The sequence below is a fragment of the Cucumis sativus genome, chromosome 1 (genome assembly GCF_000004075.3).
Source record: "Cucumis sativus cultivar 9930 chromosome 1, Cucumber_9930_V3, whole genome shotgun sequence".
NCBI classification, from domain to species: domain Eukaryota; kingdom Viridiplantae; phylum Streptophyta; class Magnoliopsida; order Cucurbitales; family Cucurbitaceae; genus Cucumis; species Cucumis sativus.
Window position 1 is genome coordinate 6,574,876 of NC_026655.2, and position 24,236 is coordinate 6,599,111.

The 24,236-nt window shown below is 31.7% G+C and overlaps 3 protein-coding genes and 1 long non-coding RNA gene across 5 annotated transcripts; 3 read left to right on the forward strand and 1 right to left on the reverse strand.

Moving 5' to 3' along the window:
- The first annotated feature begins 2,049 nt into the window (after positions 1 to 2,049).
- LOC116401698 lies at positions 2,050 to 4,397 on the forward strand. The gene is made up of 2 exons (XR_004214024.1): positions 2,050 to 2,249; positions 2,732 to 4,397. It is a non-coding gene; the product is annotated as an uncharacterized LOC116401698 (long non-coding RNA).
- A 5,396-nt stretch (positions 4,398 to 9,793) lies between these two features.
- On the forward strand, positions 9,794 to 11,720 carry LOC116402549. The gene is made up of 2 exons (XM_031882019.1): positions 9,794 to 9,941; positions 11,166 to 11,720. The coding sequence occupies exons 1-2, from the start codon at positions 9,794 to 9,796 to the stop codon at positions 11,705 to 11,707; spliced, it is 690 nt and encodes a 229-aa protein (XP_031737879.1). The 3' UTR covers positions 11,708 to 11,720.
- Positions 11,721 to 12,141: 421 nt separating this feature from the next.
- LOC101211355 (ankyrin repeat-containing protein ITN1) lies at positions 12,142 to 13,512 on the forward strand. The gene is made up of 3 exons (XM_031882022.1): positions 12,142 to 12,564; positions 13,061 to 13,284; positions 13,326 to 13,512. The coding sequence occupies exons 1-3, from the start codon at positions 12,142 to 12,144 to the stop codon at positions 13,510 to 13,512; spliced, it is 834 nt and encodes a 277-aa protein (XP_031737882.1).
- A 5,921-nt stretch (positions 13,513 to 19,433) lies between these two features.
- Positions 19,434 to 22,861, reverse strand: LOC101210067 (ankyrin repeat-containing protein At5g02620). Of its 2 annotated transcripts, none has more exons than XM_011650117.2 (5): positions 22,628 to 22,861; positions 21,709 to 22,200; positions 21,113 to 21,265; positions 20,583 to 21,025; positions 19,434 to 20,123 (listed from the first exon to the last, which is right to left on the reverse strand). In XM_011650117.2, the coding sequence occupies exons 1-5, from the start codon at positions 22,815 to 22,817 to the stop codon at positions 19,506 to 19,508; spliced, it is 1,896 nt and encodes a 631-aa protein (XP_011648419.1). In that variant the 5' UTR covers positions 22,818 to 22,861; the 3' UTR covers positions 19,434 to 19,505. The 2 variants fall into 2 exon arrangements, with proteins under 2 accessions (XP_011648419.1, XP_031739107.1); XM_031883247.1 differs by having other exon boundaries at positions 22,580 to 22,861.
- Between the last annotated feature and the right edge of the window lie 1,375 nt (positions 22,862 to 24,236).

The following is a 24,236-nucleotide window of genomic DNA, read 5'->3' on the forward strand; positions in this document are numbered from 1 at the left end:
ACCTATTTGTTAAAGAATTTTAAAACAAAAATTCAAATGAAGAAAAAGTTATATTTCATGTTTTTATATGTGTTCGGTAACAAAATTCAGAAATTGGATTTTAATATAAGCAGTTGTAAACTAGTGATAGTTACCCACTAAATATTAGTTTTTTTTTAATAAGATATGTTGGATCAGTAGATGCACTCGGACATCTCTACAAGGTGGACACTCATTTAGCACCCTCATCATTCTCGTTTCATTATTATTGACGAAAAATATAGGAAGTCGGGAGAGTTACAAGGGCTAGAGATAAGCCTCACAGAGAATTACACAAAAGCATTGGGATTTAAAACAATAAAGCTAGCGCTATAACTAGAAAAGAGTTTCAATCTACTGGTCCAGAAACCCGTGAGAGCTTGAATATTATCCCAAATTTTTATTGTATTCCTTTCCTAATTACCCTTTAAGATTATGTTATTTCTTTCAAGCGAAATGATCTAGCGAGTCACAGCTATAATATTAAAAGTTATGATCCCTTTTCTGCTTTTTTTTTTAATTCATGCTCCATATCTCCTTGCAAAGAGAAGGAAGGTTTGAATTGTTATTATGCCACTTAATCACAGTTCACCCTTTCCCCAAATTTCTTTTATGACAGCACAAGAAGAAAAAATATGATCCATGTCCTCAGATTTTTTTTTTTTTACAGAGACACGGCACCAACTCGGATTGAGATACCAATTTGAGAGCCTTTTTTGGAGCTTCTCAGTTGTATTGATACATTCATGAATAACGGTCCATATGAAAATTTTGCAGTTTTTTTGGGATACCAGCTTTCCAAATATTTTAAAGATATTTGGGTTGATACTTGATTCATCACGGGGATCCACCGCATGGAATAACTCTTTTTACTGAGGCAATGCAGAACTGTCCGTTAGTATTCAATTAAAATATTTTCTCAGTGATGTTCTCCCACCGAATATTAGCGATATTTATTATTATTTTGTTTATCATGAACATATGTTTCGTCCATGATGAGCCGAACAGATTCGATTTCTCTAACCAGTGAACGCACCGGTGGAGGCTAGCTAGTGTTTGAGGAGAAGCAGGAAAATGAGGAATAAACAAGTCGTCGCCTCCATAATCTTCCAAGCGAGATTAACAACACAAACAGAGGATTAAAGAACAAGCACGAAATTCTAAACTTAACCACAAAGTCTTGAAGAATCGAACAAAAATCAAAGATTAGGAAAAAGGCTTGGAATATCTGAAAATTTTACTCAGATCCAAATGAGAAAAGATAACCCAAAAGGTCTTCTTCCTTTGAATTCACTAAGAATGACACTATATTTCTAAGTTTTAACTCTATGGAAATCATTGGAATGAAACTAAGAATTTAAATAATTAAGTATATAATACATATTTCTTAATTATTCTCCCATCGCTATTGCTCTAAAAATTAGTGCTTTACTTGATGGTCTTTCATGTCTATCTAGCTAGCTTATCTCTAGCCCTTTTTTTTTTATTAATCATCCTGTATCTTCTTTGATCTTAATGAAAATATATTAAAAGGAGATTATGAGCATATGTTAAAAGGGTGTCCATGAAGTAGGAATGCTTGGATATCCATATGTATCATTTTCTTAAAAAAGTATATAATATATTTTTTTAAAAAAAAATTGAGCTGGGTTTATGACATGAGACACTATATTTCTGAATCTTTAAGATAATTATGCATTTAAAGTTTTAAAATTCAAATTTGAGATACTAAAAAAACATAAAATTGTTTTAAAAATTTAGTGCAAAATTTGAAAACAGTTTTTGAAAATAGACTTCGAATTATCTGTTAAACAATGCATTCACTCAATTCAATGAGGTGAAAAACATAGTACAAAGGAATCAAATTGTGAACCAAACAAACACTAAATTCTTTTGACTTAGTTTAGAATTTGCACAGTTTCAAACAGGAACTTGGGAGTGATGGATCATACTTTGTTATCAAATAATTGGAACAAAAAATGTAAAAGATCAGTATTGGCATGCATCATTGAGGGAAATGTAAAATATTCCATGGTTAAAAAAGTACTATCTCGAAAACCACACCATAAATTGGAGTGAAAAAGAAAAAGAAAGAAAAGTGGGAGCAGAAAGTCTAAAATGAGAGGGAGAGAGAGAGAGTTTTACGAAAGGAAAAAAAAAAAAAGAGCCCACCTCGCTGAAAATTCATCATAGATTGTCGGATGAAACTCGTAGAGCAAGAACTCAACTTGGTAAGTCGTTTTTCTTTTAAAAATATAACTTGGAAAAATGAAAAAGTATTAGATTTGTCGGTTTCATTCTTTTAGATTCCAAAATTTCTTATTAGTTTCTTCCTATTAAAGAAACTTCACTGATTTTGTGTGTATTTTTATTTGGTATTGTCACAAGTTAAAAAGAAGTTGAAATCTAAATTTTCTGGGCAGGTTTCTATGGATTTATGTTAAAATATATAAGGAAGGAAATTTAGATGAGGCTTACAGAGTTGTCGTCGTTTGAAAAACCTTCCTAAATAGTTTCTTACGAACATGACTAAATTCGAATCACACTCTTACGTGTATGATGTGATCAATTAGAGTAAGGGAGTTCTGTGGTTAGTTAAATCTTATTTAGTTTTTCTCTCCACTACCATCAGCAGCTGTATGAGTACTACATAGTAATGTAACCTAATAGAAACTTCACTTTTCCAAGGTGATGACTGAGTTTGCTTTTCCAGTTGATGTGTGGACAAAAGCTGTTGGGCAGTACAAGCCACAAGGAGAGTGTTTCCACAGACAAAGCAACCCAACAAAGTATCATGATCACCACATTATCTTTTTTCCAGCACACGTTTTTCAGCTTCCTTAATTGTTTCTTCAACTTTCACTATCAACCGAAAGATCCACTGCCACACAATTTTGGAGCTCCAAAAACCCTTCATGATCCACTGCCACACTATTTTGGAGCTCCAAAAACCCTTCATGGTATTGTGTTCACTATAATAATGGCTAACCCCATCCCCTATATCGAATATTCTACACATATTATATTAATTTTAAACAACATTTCCAGTCAACAATTAAAAAATATAGCAGCTATAATTAAAGATTTTGCGGGTTAATTCATGTGCTTAGCCTACTTGGCATAATCCAATTATCAAACCCTGGCTTCAACTTCTTTTCTATGCCTAGCCCCAATTGATTTGAAAAGCTAACCGATCCACGAAGGAATATCAAATTAGTCAATTTAATTTTGATGAGAAACATCCTAATCATTTAAATTAATTGCATTACAGTTTATGGATTACACTAGGATAATTTTTTAATAGAAAATGTCTAATTACAAATATATTAAATATGGTTTTCTCTAGCTGTTTGTTGTCGACCACAAATGATCACAAGTGTATCTAACCTATTATTTTTTTGGAGAGATTAACATACAATTATATTTCATATATTATATGTTAATCTATAGCATCAATTGCATAAATAAGCATCGGTTGTCAATCAATAACAAAAAAATGAATACATAAAGTAATCAATAACAAGAACTCCAAATTGGTCCATATTAACTCCATTTTCTTCCTAACACTTAGTTATACCTCTTTGTTACTCGAAATCTATAAAGTAATCAAATAAACACATAAAATATAGAAACAACCTCCAACTAAATAAAACTATATAGCACATTTATGATGCTATCAACGATGAAAGCAATGTTGCGACACCACAAAGTAATGTCCCAGCACCAGTTCAAACTCCAGATTTTCTATTTTACAACATACCGTGCAGGTAGTGCATGCCACCTTTTTTAGAAGGGAACAAGATGTTTGAAGTCATTATTGGGAGAATCCGCGAGGACTACCAAACATCAAATTTTATTATAAAGCTATGGAGGTACAAAGGGGGTTGGAGACGAGCCCAAGAAGAAACTTAAGTCTATGAAAGTCCTAAAATTTAGTGCTATGACGTTAGGCCTATAATCTTTGAAGAGAGTGTGTCTACTACACCAAACACCTAAAAATTTCAAGAATCTTCCCATAGGATTAACATGCTTTTACGATTGTTGTTGAAAATTCTTTTAGTTCTCTCAACCCACACGGACCAAAGAATAGCAACCCCCATACATTTGTTTTCTGCTTTTTTGGTTCATTTGACATAGAGAAAGGTAAATTGATTTAACATTATTACCGACAATAATTTGTCCAGTCTAAGCTTGAAATATTCCCTCAAAGTTCTTTTGCTAAGTTGCAAAGGATAAATAGGGAGAACACACTAGTTTGGGTTGAGACAGTCATTGGGCATCTTTTTTTTATGTAAATTCTCGAAAGTGTCTAGGCCTTCATGGATAATGAACCAAACCAAGAATTTACATTACTTTTTGTGTGACAGCCGATTTCCATAGATTTTTTAATAAATTTCCACCTATTCCATTTCCATCTAAAAGTAGTAGCAGTGCCACCTTTTAGAGTTGTTTTAGTTTTTATTCAGGGTCAATGACCTAATTGCTTTGTGAAGGCTCCAAACAAATTTGTTTTTAGTTTTTTTCTCCCTAAATATGCTTGATTCTACTTCAAATTGATTGATGCCCACGAAATAATTAAATAAGCATGTTAAATAGCATAACAAACTTGAGCTTAAGTCTAGTGTGCTATCAAATCATCTTGAGTTAATTACAACATATAACCTTCTAAAGGAAAATTATGTAACACGGATCTCATCATGACCTACTTTTGAGGCTCTCAAGGCTCTACTATATCTTTGTTCGACACTTGAGGATCATACTAGCATAGTTGGTTAAGTTAGAGGCGTGACTCTAATACCACTTGTTAGGACAACAACCCTCGAACATCTTCACAGTATTATGTTATTGTCCACTTTGGATATACACCTTCCTAACTTTGCTTTTGGTAATATAGTTTATATATTAAATAAGTAAAAAATACACTTTGATCATATGTTTTAAGATGCAACACTTTTGTCTTCTAGATTTCAATGATGCTAATGTCCCAAGATGAAACAACAATGAAGTTACAATCCAAATTTCATTTTTATAATAATAATAAAAAAAAAAAAACTCAATCGAATTCGGTAACAAATATTTTTAATATAAAATTACAATTTAAGAGAGAAAGATTAGGAAGAAACACAGAGATATGTCATGGCTTCTTAAAACATAGGATCAAGATGAATTAGGTAGCGGACTTGAAGTACAAAAGTTTCTTGAATATCCTCCATATGGCTTCTCCCACACCAACGCATGATATTTGTTGATCGATTCACTCCTAAGGTGGTAGCAAAAGTCAATTCTAGAAACCACCTGGGTTTCACTATGAATGACGTCACTGAATTTGACTGCTACTTTTTTTATTCTTCAAAATAGAAACTAAATTCAAAATCTGAAGACAGATTATATTTTTCTTACTAAATAATAGGTTCGTTTGGTATAAACAAATATGACTACTAGGTGTTAGTTCTAAGAACCTGCTAGTGTGTGGGATGTAACACTGATGGTGATACTACTTAATATTATATTATACTTTGTTTTGTTTCGTGTTACTAATAAAATAAAACATGGAGCTGTACGTTTTGGACTGAAGAGAGACGTCGACTCTTGAAGGTTGTAAAAGAGATCAATTGACCATAAATTATTGACACCATATTCTTATTGTTCCTTTTACTATTATTGCCAATTCAAGGGCATGACAAGTTGACATTTTTGGCGAATTGTTTACACATTATTGGATGTTTGTTCAAAATTCACAACACAGACTTAGCCACCAACTTTTTTTTCTTAGTGTATATGAGCCTCAACTTGGTACTATTGAGCCGGCCATTTGAATGTATTTGATTAATTAATTTATCCTAGGATACTTATTCTTCTGATAGACTAAGTAATAAACTTATGATTTTGTTCATGCATGAATACCGAAATAGAGAAATTGCATCCGATGACAAAAACATTCATAAAAAATAGCTCGTGACACCTATTTTTCTAATATTGTAAATATGCCAAAATTAATGATATCATAGGACTATCAAAAGACTATCAAATAGTTATCGACTTTTAAATATGTTACTTTTGCAATTTAGAAAATATAATGTCATGACCCTATTATCATAAATTTTTTTATTTTTTTATTATTCTTTGCAAGCGTTCCTAGATAATATGTCGATCACAATTTTTAAAGTGGATGATTTTAGTTACTTTATTTTCTTAAATCACACTAATTGACAATAAATCACACTAATTGACTCTAAAGTTTTTTGAACTGGAAGTATATGAAAGATCTAATAAGTAAAAATGAATTTTAATTAGGAAAGAAATAACAATCCAAAAGCTTGACCACACAGTAACCTTAAATAATCACCTATTGATTCAAAATGGTAAAACTAATATTGGAGATCATGAAGATGCTCACCTGTTAGAGATGCTTTAAAATGGTAAACTAATTCCCAATTGACTCAAAAGGATGATTTGAAGAGTAATCAAACGCAAATTTAATTATATGTCATACTCAAACATATCTGGTTGTTAATGGAACTAAAATATTAGGGTTTTTTTTTTTTGCTAGTTTACATTAATTAAGTTTAGGTGAGTGAATGGCGAATTTAACTTTAAACATTCGATTTCACTTACAACGAATTCGATATGGTATTGCAATTTATATTGTGTATTTAAATAAGTTGTACAAATTTTGTAGTTAATCGATCATGCAAACAGGAGATCCAACTTTTTATCTCGAAAACTTGATGTCTGCTTACTTCTTGTATGCTATCTTATTAATTGAAATTATGATTTTGGCATCTTGTTAGTTTTTATTATTTGTGTGATTAATTTTGGACATTTCTTTCTTAAACCATTTTTAAAACTTTATCAGTGTAAGTTTGTTATCGGTGCCTTGATTTTGCAAGTTTAAAGCTTAGCTTTGAGAACTTATCAATTGCAGTGTTCTTTTTATTTATTCTAGTCTATGATAAAAACTGGTTTATCATTCGAAGTTGAAAGTGTTGTAATGCAACAATGAGAGACCAATTAATTTAACCATAGACTGAAGGGCTCGAGCTAGCTAGCCCCTTAATTTCAATGTGTTTTATATTAGTATACATTAAAACAAAATCATTTCAATTAACAATATGTTGATCCTGGCACACAGTGGTAGCTAAAGTACTCCAACTCTACTTTAATAAGACTAATTCTGGTTATTTTGTTTCTAAAAAATTCATGAAGCTATGTACACATACACAAAATTGAACGTCAAAGTTTAATGTTCTATAAAACCCACCAAGTTGAACAAAAATAATGCCTATACTAACTTTTGACAAGTTAGTCATTATGTTGCAAATAACATAGCTATTAATGGGAAAGTTTTCCTCTAGTCTATCCTTTCTGCTTTTTGTTTTCAAAATTTTGGCATATTTTGTGCTCCGGTATTTTTTTCTCTAATTTATGTCTCTTTTGGATCGGTCGAGTGATAAAAATGTTAAGAGAGTATCAACCTAGTTGAGATGTTTAGGTACGTCTACTAATCGATTCAGTCCCTAATTATTTTTTCTTAAAAAAATGTCTACACTAACAACTTCTCTGGTGCTCATGCAATGGTTCCTTATTTCTTTTTGGATGCATAAATAAATTGATAATAACTAAGTCTAGTTCGTTTACTTTTTCTAATTGACAAATACCAAGTCTTTAAAAGAAAATATCTGCTGGTCATCGTAAATAATAAGAGTATTGAAGAAGACCAGAAGATGTATTAGTGCATCCAAATTGCCAAGATAGCTCCGGATTGATTCTTAGTGGTTTGACTTTCTTTTTTTTATTTTAATATTCTCAAGGTAAGATGATCAGATCATTGGTTCGAGCCATGATGAAAGAGCTAAAAAAGTGTCAACTAGTTGAGATATCTGCGTGCATCCATTGATCTCCTTTCTTCTAGTATTTTGTTGTAAAAAAACATATATTCGTGAAGATGTTCGGGTGTACCGACTGATCTATGTATCCGTTTCAAATATATATATATAATAAGTAGCAATAATTTTAAGAATAATAAGTTAGTGTACTGTAATTCTTTCTTAAAAAAATGTAAATATAGCAACGTTTATCAATGATAGACTTTATTCACGTCGATAGATTCTTAAAATTTATCAATGATAGATCAATCAATATATGTAACATGCATGGTCTATCACCAGACTTCAAATTGGTGCATTATGTGTAAAAATAATAATGAGACTTCTTACCACATGTTTCTTAATTGTCCCTCGGCACTATCTTTATGGAACAATATAAAAGCACGCACAGGATGGACAAACAACTTCAACTGTCTAAGAGATCTTTGCAAACATATTTGCTCTATAAATACCAAATCTCAAACGGGTGTGATCCACTATAATCTCTTGGTCTCCACTATTTGGGTTACTTGGTTGAAAAGAAACACGAGACGACTCTTCAACAACAGCCACCTCACATCTATTAGCTTATGGGAGAACATTTGCAACCTCACCGGTCTTTGGTCATCAAACAACAAGCTATTAAAAAATTATTCACCATCATCTATTGCTTTAAACATTAATGTTTTTTTTTGTTAGTTCTGTCTTCGGGCTTATCTCTCTAGCCCTTTTGTACTGATCATGAACTTTGTATCCCATATGCTTTATAAAAAATATATTTGGAGATGATGAGGGTGTTAAAAGAGTGTCCATCTAGTGAGAATGTTTGAGTGCGCCTACTGACCCTACAAGTATCCTTTTAAAAAAAAAAAAACATGCATGGTCTATAACTGATAGACCGTGCGTGTTGCAAATATATAGACTTTGAAAGATTTTGTTCTATTTTCAATTTAAAAATGTTGCTATAGATACTAATATTTTGAATCTGATTGTTATATTAGCAACTGTTCTTTGTAGTTATGAATGACCAAAGTATTATAGGAAATTCTTGACTTGGAACATTCAAATCATGGTTTCGGAGTTAACTTAAGTTAATCCTCAAGCTAAATAGACTAAATGGGAAGACTCAATGATATGGGTTTCCATAGACTAAATGGGAAGACTCAATGATATGGGTTTCCATCTCAAAAGTAATTGACAATGAGTGAAGTAGCTCATCTATTTTATAAGAATTGTGAGTTTTCATTCATTTTTTGGATGTGACATACTTAACATCTCAACGGGTCAGACCTAGATCATGTAGGGAATTTCTCTTCTTTCTAGAGCCAACTGTGTTGAATAATTCATTGAGTATGACTTGTTCATGGAAAGGAGAGCCTCGCCAAATTCAAACAGGCCGTCAGTTCAAACCCTTTGGCACAACCTCTCTACTTCTCTCAACTCAGTTGAGTCCGATCCTATAGCGTGGTTTAATTTTCGACTCAAACTTCATTCTTTCCTTGCTTTGATTGCCTACGACGAACTTTCTTAAAATCGTTTACTCGGACCAAGATGAACCCCATGTTTGGAATCTCATATTATATTAATATTAACTTATTTATTACTACTAGATAATATATATATTTGTTAAATTTTCCAAAGATTAAGAAACAAGTGGATTGATTTGGGATTAAAAACACACACTAATATTTAATTCCAAGTGGAGAGAAAAGAGCCAAATTGTTTCGTATGCATGTGTGAGTTGATCCCATATGATGCGTCTATATATAAGTTGTGAATAGCAGCTTAAAAGTCTCATTCCCTTCTCGATCGGCCTCAAACTATATTCATCGAAACTGATAAAACAGTGATTTGCAAAAAGCGTTTCCAAATTCCACCCCCCCAAAAAAAAAAAAAGAAACAGAATCAACATGAACCAGACGACGCAACGGTCTTCTGCAAATCCGTCGGAAAGTAGAGTTGCAATTTCTGACAACCACCAGGTAGAGGAAGGTGTCTTGGTAGAACAGCCTAAGCCGGTGATTGATGACGACAAAAAGAATTCATATCACAAGACGAGTTGTTGGGCTACAATTATAACTAAACTTCCCAGCTGCTGCTTCAATAGTAAGTGCTTTTTTTATTATTATTATTTGCAATTTATTGAAAATGTTATTAATATTTTGAATCTAATTACTACCTTTTTCCAACCATTCTTTTTTCTTCTAGTTATATTCCTCTTGATAACTAAGGTCCCATTTGTTGAGTAGCCATTTTAATTTCTTTTGTTTTTGTTTTAAATTATGAAGATAAGTCATTTGTTTAAAAAACAAAAATAAGGAAATTAGTTACCAATTAATACACTTGTTTTCTCAAAATTAATTTTAGAAAACAGAAAACAAATGGATTACTGAAAAAAAGCCTATGTTTTTATTATAAGTAATAATTTAAGGCCACTGTCACTGCATGTTTACTATAAATATCTATGGTTGCTGTTGTGTTTTTTAATTAAATCTATAAACATTCATTTCACTTCCAAAATTTATTCTTATTATCTTTTTTTTTTTTTTGTTGTCACTAGTTAAAAAACCATATTTTGAAAGTTTTTTTTTTAAAAAAAACTCTGTGTAATGTTTCTTTTTATTTTTAGAATTTGATTAAAAATTCAACCATGATATTTAAAAAGATAAAAAAAAGTATATTATCGTAAGAAAGGTAAAGAAAATAGACTTCATTTTGAAAACAAAAATACTATAGGCCATTAATTTTCGAATTGCTCTTACTTTGTGTTTGGAACATTAAAAGGTGTTTATAAGTTTATAAACTTTTCTATTAGGCAAACTATAGTTTTGTTTCAAAAAAAAATGTTTGAATTTAAAAAAAGTTGTAATATATCTTTAAACTATAAAAAAAAAATTAAATACCTTTATTGTTAATTTTTTATGAAAAACCATATTAAATATTTATGAGTCCATTTAATTTCAAAACCAATTAATTAAAAATACTTATCTATCTGATCAAGTGTGTGAAGTCTATTAAACTTTCGAACGTGGGATTATCAACATGTCTCTTAAACGGATGTTTTTTGTTTCCAATTTCTTTTTATTGGACCAAATATTTGTTTGAGTTTATGAACTCTAACACCATATAGATAACATAGAAGGTTTTTTCAACTAGTTAGATAATATATAATTAAATTTAGCTTCACCCACCTACTCAACTTTTTAGGTTAATTGACACTTTAATCATATGTTACATAGAAAAGAGGTTGGTTGTGAAGCTCATGTATTCAAATTCCTACAGTTATACGGAAGGAATTGGTGCAAACTCCGCTATGCAGAGAAGCTACGAAGGAATTGGTGGAAACTCGGCTATGCGAAGCAGCTATGAAGGGCGATTGGAAGGCAGCAGAGAAATTGGTTCAGGAACATGAAAATATCAGCTTGTTGGATGTAATAAGCAAGGATAGAAAGGAAACAGCCCTCCACATTGCCACAAGATTCAACAACACTGCTTTTGTGAAGAAGCTGATGCCACAACTCACCGAAAATGACTTGGAAGCCAAAAATATTTATGGAAACACCCCCCTCTGCATTGCTGCTATGACAGGGGCTGCAGATATTGCAAAGTTGATGGTGGACAGGCATGAGGAATTAGTCCTCAAGCGTGGCTCAGGAAACGCACTCCCGCTTTTGATTGCTGCAAGATATAAACAATTCCACATGGTTTCTTATCTCCTTAAAGCCATGAATTCCCATATCAAAAAACTGAATGATACAGACAAAAAGGAGATTCTTTTTAGTGTCATCTCCTCCAATGATTACGGTTTGTTCAAAACTATCTAATTATACAACTGCAAATATATAGCCATCAGACTTAAAGTTATAATAAATACAACATTTAGATTCAATTTTGAGAGTCTATTAGGTGATTCATAATACATATATTGTAAAAAAAAAAAGTTCGCAATCATATAATACATATATTCATAATACTTAAAGTTTTTTTCTATGCAGATATAGCTTTGCTTATTCTAAAGGAGAACGACCATTTAGCATTGGAACGGGACGACAATGACAATACGCCCTTGCATATAATGGCTAAAAAATCTAATGGCACAATTGGCACAAAAAATAAACTGACGGATTGGCAATCATCCATAAACAAATGTTAGTGTCCTTTTCTTCAATTAACATCATCATATAATTTAGAAATATTTGTAGTTTAATAATTTCGATTCCCATGTTTAGGTTGCAAGCATATATACAGGAACGAAATAATGCAAATAAATGCCTATGAAGTGGTTAAACAAATGTGGAATGCTGTTCAAAATAAGATTCGAGAAGATCCTGCAAGCAAGAACCAGTTGCTTTCACATCCCTCAAGCATGTTACATGATGCTGCAAGGGGTGGAAATGTTGAATTTTTGAGAATTTTACTCTATGAAAATCCCGAGCTTCTACGGATGATTGATGACGGCTGTAAGACGAGCATTCTTAATGTAGCTGTCGAGAATAGGCAACGTGACGTATTCAATTTAATTTATGATATGGATCTGTTTAACTCAGATGACTTATTGTATTATTTCAATGAGGATAATACAAGCTTGCAGAAATTAGTTACCGAAAAGCCAAGTGTAAGTCACCTTAATCAGGTCGAAGGAGCAGTATTTCAAATGCATCAAGAGTTTCTATGGTTTAAGGTACTTTTAATTTTCCACAAAATAACTCTAAACCACCGATTAATTATATATTACTATCAAGTTTAAACTTTGTGAAGCAATTATTTAAAAGTTTAAATTTTTTTAACATATTTTGTTTAATTTATAAGCATGTTTAGAAAGAACGACAAAAAAAATGCATGAAAATAAATACTCCATTTAGCTAAAATGGAGTTGTCTATCGACAAATATATGACCAAAACAAGTATTTTTCTCAAAACTAAGCACATCAAAAGCTAAGTCATTTAGAGCATCTAATTTTTTCCTTTTAAAATAAATGTACAAAAGATAGGATAAAATCAACCGGTGCACTAGACATTTCAACTAATTTGACACAGTTGATATATCCAATTAAAGCATCTAGTTGATCTTAATGCGCGAATGGCATCCGTACTAAAAAATATATTCATTCATATCATGTTACATTTAAAATAATTTTTTAGCAGGGTCTTATATTTTTCAATGTATGTGTTTGAAGGAAATGGAAGACATAGTTGAGCGCATACCGACCAGAAAAGACACAAGGACGGAAACACGAAAATTATTCATAGAAGAACACAAACAACTTATGAAAGAAGCAGAAGAATGGGTGAAGAGTACAGCAAATTCATGCCTGTTGGTTGCAACTTTGATAGCCACTGTAGCTTTCACTGCAGCCTTCACAGTACCAGGCGGCAACAATGGCAACAATGGCGTTCCCTTGTTTCTTCATCACAAATGGTTCACTGTGTTTGTGATATCAGATTCAATAGCTTTGATCTCATCTTCAACTGCAATTCTACTGTTCATGTCAATCCTGACTTCTCGATTCGCCAAAAGAGATTTTTTGTTTTGGTTGCCATTGCAGTTGGTGCTTGGTCTTGGATTTCTCTTCCTTTCTGTGCTGGGAATGGTGTTGGCTTTCAGTTCTTGCTTGTTCTTGCACTTTGAGAAAAACATTTCTTGGATTCCATTGCTGAGTATTTGGATGACTATTGTTCCCATTTCTTGGTTTTGTATGTTGCAATGGAAACTTTGGGCTGATGGTTTAGTAGCATTACATGCCACTGGGATGTCTTTCTTATTAAAGGGTAGGAAGAAAAAATTGTTCTGTTTCTCAATGTCAAATATTTGTTAATTTTACCTAAGTTAATTTATTTAGTTAATGTTAGTAGTATTTATTTAGGGTAATGCCGCATATAAGTAGAAGAGAAGAGGCCTAATTAATTACTTTAGTGGAATGATTAAGGAGAATGTTTGAAGGTTGGTGTTGGTGGGCTAGGCTTTTTCTTTAATTACCCATACATAAATAAGATGTGTATGGTTTTCACTTCACAACTCAATTGAAGCCCTTCCATCTTTTGTGTTCTTCTCTCAATTTTTTACACCTCCTCCTCTGTGTGTTTGGCTTTGTTGATTCCAACGTCTCTCTTTAATTAACTGCCAAGTCAAGTTTAGCTTAAAATCTTTTTTTTTTTTTATAGAGGTGAGAGGTTCAAATTACCCATCACCGTTGTTACATTGTACTAAAAACCGCTTCTTAATTATCTATTTTAGCCCTAATAATAAAAGAACAATTATTGTAAATAGCAAAATTTAAAAAAAAAAAAACATTTACAAAATATAGTAAAATGTCATATTTGATCTGTAAAATTACAAATACTAATAAACCTATATCAATGTCTATAATATCTATCAATGCACTAATAGACACTAATACATAGATACCAATACATAGACACTGATAGAAGTGTATCAATATAATACTACATAGACATTGATAGAAGTGTATCAAATACGACATAGACACTGATAGAAGTGTAATCAGTATCTATCAAAAATATATTTTAGTTTATTATGCTATATTATTTTTATTGGTGTTTTCAAATATTTGAAAGCACCATAAAAATAATTTATACACCTGAAATCAATGCCTCAAATATTTAGCTTTTCCCCAACATTGAGATAGAGAAAGAGAACCAAACAGATAATTCATCTGTTTGTATTGGCTTATCATTATTCATGGAGACAAAAAGAGACAAATACAGAGAGTTCAAGTGTGTATGTGTGCATAAAGCACTAGATAGGGTTGAGATTTAGGGCACATCAAACCAATATATATACAACCACTCCTGAATATTTTTCATGAATAGAAATGATGGTGTTCATTTGTACGTGCAAAATGTCAATTGCAAAATGTCAACCATGAAATATATAATCATGTTCTCACAAGTAATTCCCACAAAATAATTTTTCCTAGTTACTTGGGTTGAGGTTTCTTCAGACATGTACACGATGGAAGAAGTGAGATGAGATCGAAGCTTCAAGTATAAGAATGCAAAGCACTCTCTCACCCTTGTTTCTTGCAATAAAACTCCCAAAATTAAATATAGTAACAAACATTAGCTATTCTTTGGTTAACTCTTCTCCGATGAAATTTAGTTTATTATCCCATTGTAAATACTAGCTCTGAGAATCTGTACATACTCTACTCTTAAGTTAAAACCTATTACATTGAAAAATGTGAGACCAGCCAAAGAAGAAGTTTCCTCCTCCCTAGGCTTACTGCACTGTTGTCCATGGTAAGAAAGGTACTTCAAAAAGAAAATGTCCAAGGTATGCAAATTTCATCAATGAAAAGTTCACAATGTTTAAAGTAGAGCAAAATAACCATTTGTAGTCCTTAAAGTTGGGTCGTTCCTAGTCCTTACAACAAAAACGCTACGACAATACATGTATGACAATTTGTAGTCCTTAAAGTTGAACAGTTTGACATATCCTTGAGGGACCAAAGAAACGTAGTTAGAAAAACTTAATAAGAATGAGAATAAATACAAGTAAGGAGGGTGGTATTGTCCCAAATTTCCACAACTCTTCTCAAACCTTCAAAATTCTATGGAAACTCATCAAAAAACAATAGAGCTTTAGGTAAACTTTTGAAATTGGAAACTTACCATGGCTCTATTCGGTGCAAGTCCACATACTTTACGTTTTTTTACCTTTGAGTTAAACAAACAATAGAGTTTTAGGTAGACTTTTGAAATTGGAAACTCATCAACCTAGCCATATAAAGATCAAATTTGCTTTAACAAAACGTACATTGAACTCCTTCCAACCCTATTAAAAAAAAAAAAAACAAATAATTCTAACACTTTAACAAATTTCTAGTACATATTATGCATCTCAATTGATCACAACAAAATAAGATTGAACATAAATACCCATAAGTACCTTTTCAATATTGCATCTTCATAAAACTTACAAGGGTGAGCATATAAATTCTACCACCAATACTTATCTAGAAAGTCTAGTAGAGCAGATAACTAAATAAGATTTGAATTTGTAGCTAAATTTAAAACACGAAAACTATAGTCTCTACAATACAATAGCAATAGCAAAATTATCAACATAGTGCAGCAAGTATCTCTGATATAATTAAATTAAGCATGTCTTGCTAATACAGTAATACTAAATATGGAAAATATCTAGAATCTCATAGCATACAACACTAAATTTTATACGTTGTAAACAAAAGGACATGGTGTCTTCATGAGAATAAACTAGAGTAACAGTGCCTCATGTAAAATTATATATGAAAACCTCACATACCAGACAAATATATCCTTGATAGAAATAGAAATTAGAAACTAAAAAATGTTGTTTAAATCCAAGTTATAAATGAAAACTAATGAATTCCACAACTAATAACAATATAAAAAGGCTTAACTAGATACAAATAAGTTCTGTCTGTAGTCTAACTCTAAAACAACAAATATTCATCATTACCTCTGAATATCTCTGCAGCTGGTACAACATTCAAAAATGTTTCAATAGCTCCCAACACATAACTGAACCACCAAATTGAGGACAAGGCAGAAGTTAAGATACACAGAAGTAGTACATTTTGACTTAAAAAAATAAAACACAACAAAAACGCTGTTGGACAATGAAAGAATGATAAGACAAAAACTTGGTGGTTAGAATTTATATGCTCGCCTTTGTAAAAACTTGTTAATTCAACCCTTTCTTCTTGAAGGTGAAGACAATACTAAAGAAATGATGATGAACCTAACCTAAATTAAATGCCCCAAACTAAAAACGATATGGTTATAATGGGGGCTAATTCTGAATCTTTTCAAATCCCTTCCCTTCACTCTTCTTTACTAATACAAAGAGTTTATAATATCTTAATCTACTGTTGATCATTAAACAAACTTCATTTTAATAATAATAAAAAAATACGATGAGATACCAAATAGCAAAAATGAATGAAATGAGATTCATTATTCACTTAGTTTAACTTGAAGAAGTAAAATATAACAAGATATATATATACACACCTTATATAGGACATTATGTAATGGGACAATGAAGAATAAGTTCAATAAACTTTAATGTACCACAATCTACCATAAACTTGAGTTCACTCAAAACCTTTAAGAAAATGGACAAATAGAAATATAATCAAGCAAACATAATCATTTTGCTAGGTACATGCAAGATAAGCTATTCCACACCAACATATATAATCAGTTATACAAATGAAATCTTTGAGTTTCACAAGCTAAACTCAATTTAAACTTTGAACTAACAAGTCCAAACAATTTTCATTGTAATTCAATAGTTAAAAACGTACCTTGGAGCCCTTCCAACCCTATAAAAAAAACATAAAAGTCTAGCACTTTAACAAATTTCTAGTGCATATTATGAATCTCAATTGATCACAACAAAATAAGATTGAACATAAATACTCATAAGTAATACCTTTTCAATGTTGCATAATCATAAAAATTCAACAAGCATTGTCACTCTCTCGAGGATTCTTCAAGCCCTAAGTATGAAAAAATGTTCAATGATTAAATCGTACTCCATTTACATGACAATTTGACAAAGTTGAGTTGATAACTCTCATAAAGCCCTTAATCCCCCCCCCCCCCCCCCCCCCAATTTCCAACACTATTGTTGGAAAGGAACAACAAGATCTTTCAAAGTAAGGAAAGAACTACTATGGAGATTTTGGATGATATTAATTCAAGCAAACGTTGATATACTACTAATATACCATACTAATTAGACTAAAACACTTTCAACGAGACTAGAATTATACAAAATATACTTTAAACCACAATAGTTGAATATGTATTTTGGTAGGTTGAACAAATAACGACAACGTCCTTGAAGTAAGAGAACTTTATGCTAATCCTCAATTCAATCAATTATTCAAAATGTCATAAGGTAGTCATAGGAAGAAAATATAGTTTAAAAACGTTGATAAAAAGTAGAGGTAAAAAAAGTGTATAGGCTTAAGTTTCAAAAACTTAAAGCCAAAAACCAAATAGATAACATACAGAAATTCTCTTGGAAAGTGTATAGGCTTAAGTTTCAACATACACATTCATACCTTTCCAATGTGTATAACATACATCGCGGTTTATGTTTCAAGCAGAGGGTGTATTTCGACATTTTCAAATTTATTCCTCTTGGAAAGATCTAGCATGGTAAGTGGCAAATAAAATTCTACCCTACAAAATAAATCTTAATTCACCATCATTTTTTTGTCTTTTCTTTCAATATAGAGCATGTAGTAATTTTTGTTGCTACTATCCTTATTGTAAGAAAGTGAGAAAGAACATACCTATAATTATCAATAATCAATTCCCTCTATCCTTCAATCAAAGCAACTCAATAGCAACCATAAACAAAATATCAATAGAAAAATAAAAAGTACTCAAATTTACTTAGAAAATGCATAGACAAACAAAAACACCCTACACACCATCAAAGTTTAAAATCTCACATTTCATTTTTCATTCTCTTTTTCTCAAAGCTTCAGCCCATAGCCATGACATCTCTCTTGGCCTTGATTTCCTAATTCGAACGAACAAAAATCAATCAAAAATCAACCAAATGCTTCATTGAGGCATTTCATCAAACACATTGTAAGCTACCAAAATGTTTCATCACATAGCCAACCATAAAGAAAAAATGTAGATTCAAATTAGAAAAATGATTGTAAACAACAATATTGAATAGGATGGTAGACAAAACAAACACATATCTCATATAAAAGCAAAACTATGAGGGATGTTTTTCATAAAAAGAACCATCAATATATCACATTGTGGGTAAAATGAAAGCATTTGAAGTTAATATACTGTATAAATACAAACAATAGAAATAATGGTTGAGATTCACCAGTGAGTTCAGCGGTGCAAGGGGTGTTGGGTGGTTGCATCGGCTGAAGGAGAGAAATAGAGGGATTTTGCGCGTTGTTGACCATAAGTCTAGTCTTTTTCGGCGTGCGTAAGAGAGGGAGAGAGATGGTTAGCGGAAGGGAGGAAAAATCGAAGAGGGGCGACGTGTGGATCTTCCACAGACAAGAAGAAGAGAAGAAGAAGAAGGTAGAGAAAGAGTTTTGGAGATGTTTTATTTTAATAAATAAATTATTTAATGTTTTTAGAATTAGTAAAAAATCTGATTTTAATAATTTTTTTATTTAAAATAAATTTTATTTTAATAAATTAAATAAAATATTTTTTGTATCATTTATGACACCAAATAACTATCGCGAAAAGTAAAATTCGAAAAATTTCGTCTTTTTCCGCCAAAAACGCGGTTTTTTAGCTTTTGTGATAGTTTTTTCTTTTCTCCTCTCAATTTAGGATGTATACAACTGTCATAGTAGACCACTTTTCTACTAGTGGGGACACTAATTTGGAAACCACTTTCGCAAAATCTCTTTGACGACGGAGCTTTTAATTTAATACATCATGTAATATATAGCAAAAAGTCACCTTTCCTCCTAATTAGGAGTCACTATGATCCCAAATAAATGATACTAATAATGTGCATTAGCAAATTAAAATCGAGAATCATTCAAACTACATAAATAAATAAACATGCAGATATAATTAATTTTTAAATATAAACATTAATTTGTTACATCAGAATACTTTGTTCTTCCTATCCTTTAATAAATAAGACATCCCAGTGGCATGTAATGCTGCTAAACCATCAGCCCAAAGTTTCCATTGCAACATACAAAACCAAAAAATGGGAACAATAGTCATCCCACTAATCAGCAATGGAATCCAAGAAAAATGATCTTTCCCATAGTGCAAGAACAAGCAAGCACTGAAAGCCAACACCATTCCCAGCACAGAAAGGAAGAGGAATCCAAGACCAAACACCAACTCCAATGGCAACCAGAACAGAAAATCTGTCTCAACGCACCGAGACGTTAATATCGACAAGAACAATAGAATTGCAGTTGAAGATGAGATCAAAGCTATTGAATCTGAGATCACAAACACAATGAACCATTTGTGGTGAAGAAACAAGGGAAAGCCATTGTTGTCATTGTTGCCACCTGGTACTGTGAAGGCTGCAGTGAAAACTACAGTGGCTATCAAAGTTGCAACCAACATGCATGAATTTGCTGTACTCTTCACCCATTTTTCTGCTTCTTTCACAAGTTGTCTGTGTTCTTGTGTAAATAATTCTTGTGGTGTTTTCTTCCTTTGCTTTATTCTCATTGTACGCTCTGCTATGTCCTCCACTTCCTTCAAACACACACAGATATATAACATATATATTGCAATTAAAAATATTACCTTGCGAAAAAATTATTCCAAATGTAACATGATATGTCAATGCATAAGTTTATATTGACTGTTGTATTCGTGCATTAACTAGTTGAACTATATGCTGTGTGTGTTGGATGATCTATATAATTTTAAAGTTATCATTACTCATTAGCTTAAGTTTTGTAATATTTGGCTCCTTTTTCAACATGTCTCACGTGGCATAGTAAAATTCTTGGGGCACTCAACGTAGGTTGTTTCAAGTCAGGTACATTTTACAATAAATTATGGGTATAGTGACCCACATAGCAACTGATAAGAATCTCTATTGCAGATGTGATCCGAGTTCATTATGTGGCCCTTCTCTACTCCACTATTATTTAGAAAAATCATTATATATTAAAAAAGGTGAGGAAGAGGGGTACTATAAATAAGTACCTTAAACCATAGAAGCTCTCGATGCATTTGAAAGACTGCTCCTGAGACCCTATCGAGATGACCTGGATCTGCCCTTTTGGCAGCTAATTCAAGCAAGCTTATATTTTCCTCATTGAAATAGTACAACAAGTCATCTGGATTGAACAGCTTCATATCATAAATTAAATTGAATATGCGACGTTGTCGATTCTCGACAGCTACATGAAAAATGCTCTTCCCACTGCCATCAAGGACCCGTAGAAGCTCGGGATTTTGATTAAGTACAACTCTCACAAATTCAACGTTTCCAACACTTGCAGCATCATGTAACATGCTTGAGGGATGTAAGATGCAATTCCAATTGTTATCTTCTTGAACCTTCTCTCGAACAGCACTCCACATTAGTTCAACTGTTTGATGGGCTTTTATTTGCATCATTTTGTTCTTGTATACATGCTTGAAAACTAACCATGGGAATCAGAATTACCTAATTGCAAATATTTCTAAACTATATGAAGAAGTTTATAATAATTAAAAAAAAAAAAACTAACATTTATTGATGGATGATTGCCACTTGGTTGGGTTATTTTTTGTGCCAATTGTGCCATTAGATTTTCGAGCCATTATATGCAAGGGTGTATAATCGTTGGAATCTCGTATCAGTGCTAATGACTTGTTCCATTCTATAATAAGAAAAGCTATATCTGTATAAAGAAACAAATATATATGATGAGTTATGAATTAAGAAAACTATTTGATCCTACCTATTATACACTATACATACATGGTAGGAGCTCGGATCGATCAAATACCCCTCCACATATCTTGCTACATAATATAAGGATTTGTGTGGGTCTTCATTTTGTTCTTCACCTCGAAGAAACTAATGATTATTTTGTTATGAATTCTAAATAAAAAGTACCATGGATGAGGTGTGCACCCAAACATCTCTAGTAGATGAACAAACCTAAAGAATAGAAGTACTATTTATTTTAAACCTTTCTTTATTTTAAACCTATCGAACCTTAATTAGTTCTAAACAGAATCATTTTTTGATAATACCATTGCAACGAAAAGCAAATTATTGATGTATAAAAAGTAAGAAAAAGAAGATAATAGCGGTAGGTAGAGATTTTGAACAACAAACCGTAATGATCAGAGGCAATGGCACTAAGAAGAAGCTCCATTTGCTCACTAATTTCCATTTTTTGGACAATTTTGTTCATAGACTTGAGGAGAAAAGAAACCATATGGCTATGCTTATATCTAGCAGCAATCAAAACTGGAGTCGCATTGGCCGAGCCACGAGTGAGGACTAAATCATTATGCTTTCGGAACATTAACTCCGCAATATCCACAGCCCCTGATGTAGCAGCAATGCAGAGGGCTGTGTTTCCATATATATTTTTGGCTTCCAAATCTGTTTGTGTTAGCTTATATTTGATCAATTTCTCCACAAAAGCAGCTTTGTTGAATCTTGTAGCAATGTGAAGGGCTGTTTCTTTTCTATCTTTGCTAATTACCTCGGATAAGATTCCTTTGCTTTTCTTCTCTATTTCTTCTGCAGCCTTCCAATCGCCTCTTGTTGCAGCTTCGCATAGCTGAATATGTATTGAATCATGCTCCCTTCTTCGGTTCCCTGAAACAAATTTCATACATCATATCATGAAATATTTACAAATTACAAAATATACCCAAATTTTAGATTTTATTAATAACCATAGATTACATATATAAATAACTCCCTAGACTCAACTTTTCTAAAACTAAACAACTTCATATCGTATGGGCTTTGATTTTATTTATAAAGATGTCAACAATTAATCATAATTAGACACATTAATTACCAAGCTTTTCCTTACCAAAGAAAAATTCAATATTATGTAAAAAATTATTAGGACACAACATTAAAAGTAATATTTAAAATTTCCCTATTTAAAAAAAGAAAAAAAAGAGTGAAAAAAATTCAAAAGGTAGTAATATTAAATTACATATGTAAATAAATAAAAATAAGTTACATATGTGAATATGGAAGCTGTGAAGTTTATTTCTAGCCCATTTGATACCCATTTTATGCTGTGAAGTTTTATCGTCGTCGCCACCCATCATCGGCTGATCCTGATCCTCCTTCACGTTCATCGACGATGAACCCCCGTAATAATCACCGCCGACGTCTATTCCATGGTGGTGATCACCAGAACTAAAACCCGTCGTTTCCAGCCAATTTGGTGAAGGCCAGTGAGTCGTCCGCTGCATCAGACTATTGTTATTATTGTTTTGGAATTACAAATTAGTATTTCTCAGTTCTGATGAATATATATATATATATATATTTTTACTATATATATATACATATAGACATTATTGAGGTAGCATTTAAATAATTTGGATCATTGAGATGGGATCGATTACATCATCCACACTCAGTCATACATACGCAATTAAATTTTGGCTCTTCTCTCTCAACTGGGAAATTAAAAATAGGGTGTGTGTATAATAATAATCCAAAATCAATCCCACTTATTTAAAAAATCTGGAAACACTTCTGATTGGTTTCTCATGTACTTTTCAATTTCAACTTAGGCTTCTCCTGAGTTTTTAGCTCCTCTCTTCTTCCAAGTTTAGAATGAGATCTTCTCAGTAAAAGATCAACTACTCATCTCAAGTTCTCACTTGTAGTACTTATGGTTTACTATACTTATAATTAAACAACGACCAACCTTGTTTGAACAACTACTGTCAACACCCTCAATATTAAACTGTAGTAATACATGTATATATCTTTTAAAAATTGTAATAGATTTTTCTTATATCTTCCCAACGTACAATTTCCACCACATATATATAACTACAATGTTTTTTATCCACTCTAAAAGAAAGTACTCTTTAAATTATATTCCTAGGAAATTAATTTAATTAGATGACTTAAAAGAGTTTCCTTAGAGATTATAAATTATCAAGAATTAACACAGTTGAGCACAGATTGAGGAAAAGCTTTCGTTTACCATTTTATACACTTGTCTTTAATTTTATGTGCCTAGGTTGTTTCTGCACCACCTTTGATTTTTCTTTTTCTTTTTGAAAAACGTTTAAATAGTTCATTGGTTCATAAAGAGACATTAATAAGTACAATTGGAGGTATTTTATTTTATTTTAAGGAGGGAAGTATCTTAAATAACATTTAAATGTACGAACCCACAATGAGAATTAAAAATGCAACTTTCCTTAGTTTAAGAGTCTGCCGACTAAAGAACAACGACCCAGTATTAATCAAATTAGAACAAGTTATTACAATCAACAATATTTAGGTACATTTAAATATGCAGTGCAGACATAAAATTTTGCTGTAATTTTTTTATATTTTGGTTGATTTTGTTATATTTGAAAATGGCATAGATACTGTACATTTCTGTAAGCTAAGGGAAAAACTAAAAGATTGTTAATGGCGGCCGAGTCTCCAATATATGAATTGTGAACAAAAATCTCCATAATATGTAAACACAATTCCAAAATTTATCAACTTGTGAATCATGTCGTAGGACTCAAAAATTTGAATAAAGTAATACTAATGTTAATTGTCTTGTGGTACAATAATTTATGGTTAACTGATAAATATTTTATCCCCTTCAGGAGTCTTCGTCTCTATAGTCCAAAAATGCCAAAAAAAATAGGTAC

Bases quoted from the DNA above. Each gene is read 5' to 3' on its own strand.
- LOC116402549 (XM_031882019.1), top strand. From the start codon at position 9,794: ATGAACCAGACGACGCAACGGTCTTCTGCAAATCCGTCGGAAAGTAGA. The intron at 9,942-11,165 runs GTTGTTGGGCTA...AAATTCCTACAG, and splicing joins GAATTCATATCACAAGACGA to TTATACGGAAGGAATTGGTG.
- LOC101211355 (XM_031882022.1), top strand. From the start codon at position 12,142: ATGCAAATAAATGCCTATGAAGTGGTTAAACAAATGTGGAATGCTGTT. The intron at 12,565-13,060 runs GTACTTTTAATT...ATGTGTTTGAAG, and splicing joins AAGAGTTTCTATGGTTTAAG to GAAATGGAAGACATAGTTGA. The intron at 13,285-13,325 runs GTTTCTTCATCA...TTGTGATATCAG, and splicing joins GGCAACAATGGCGTTCCCTT to ATTCAATAGCTTTGATCTCA.
- LOC101210067 (XM_031883247.1), bottom strand. From the start codon at position 22,817: ATGCAGCGGACGACTCACTGGCCTTCACCAAATTGGCTGGAAACGACG. The intron at 21,026-21,112 runs GTTAGTTTTTTT...TCCCATGGTTAG, and splicing joins GCAATCATCCATCAATAAAT to TTTTCAAGCATGTATACAAG. The intron at 20,124-20,582 runs GTACTTATTTAT...GTGTGTTTGAAG, and splicing joins GAGAGCTTCTATGGTTTAAG to GAAGTGGAGGACATAGCAGA.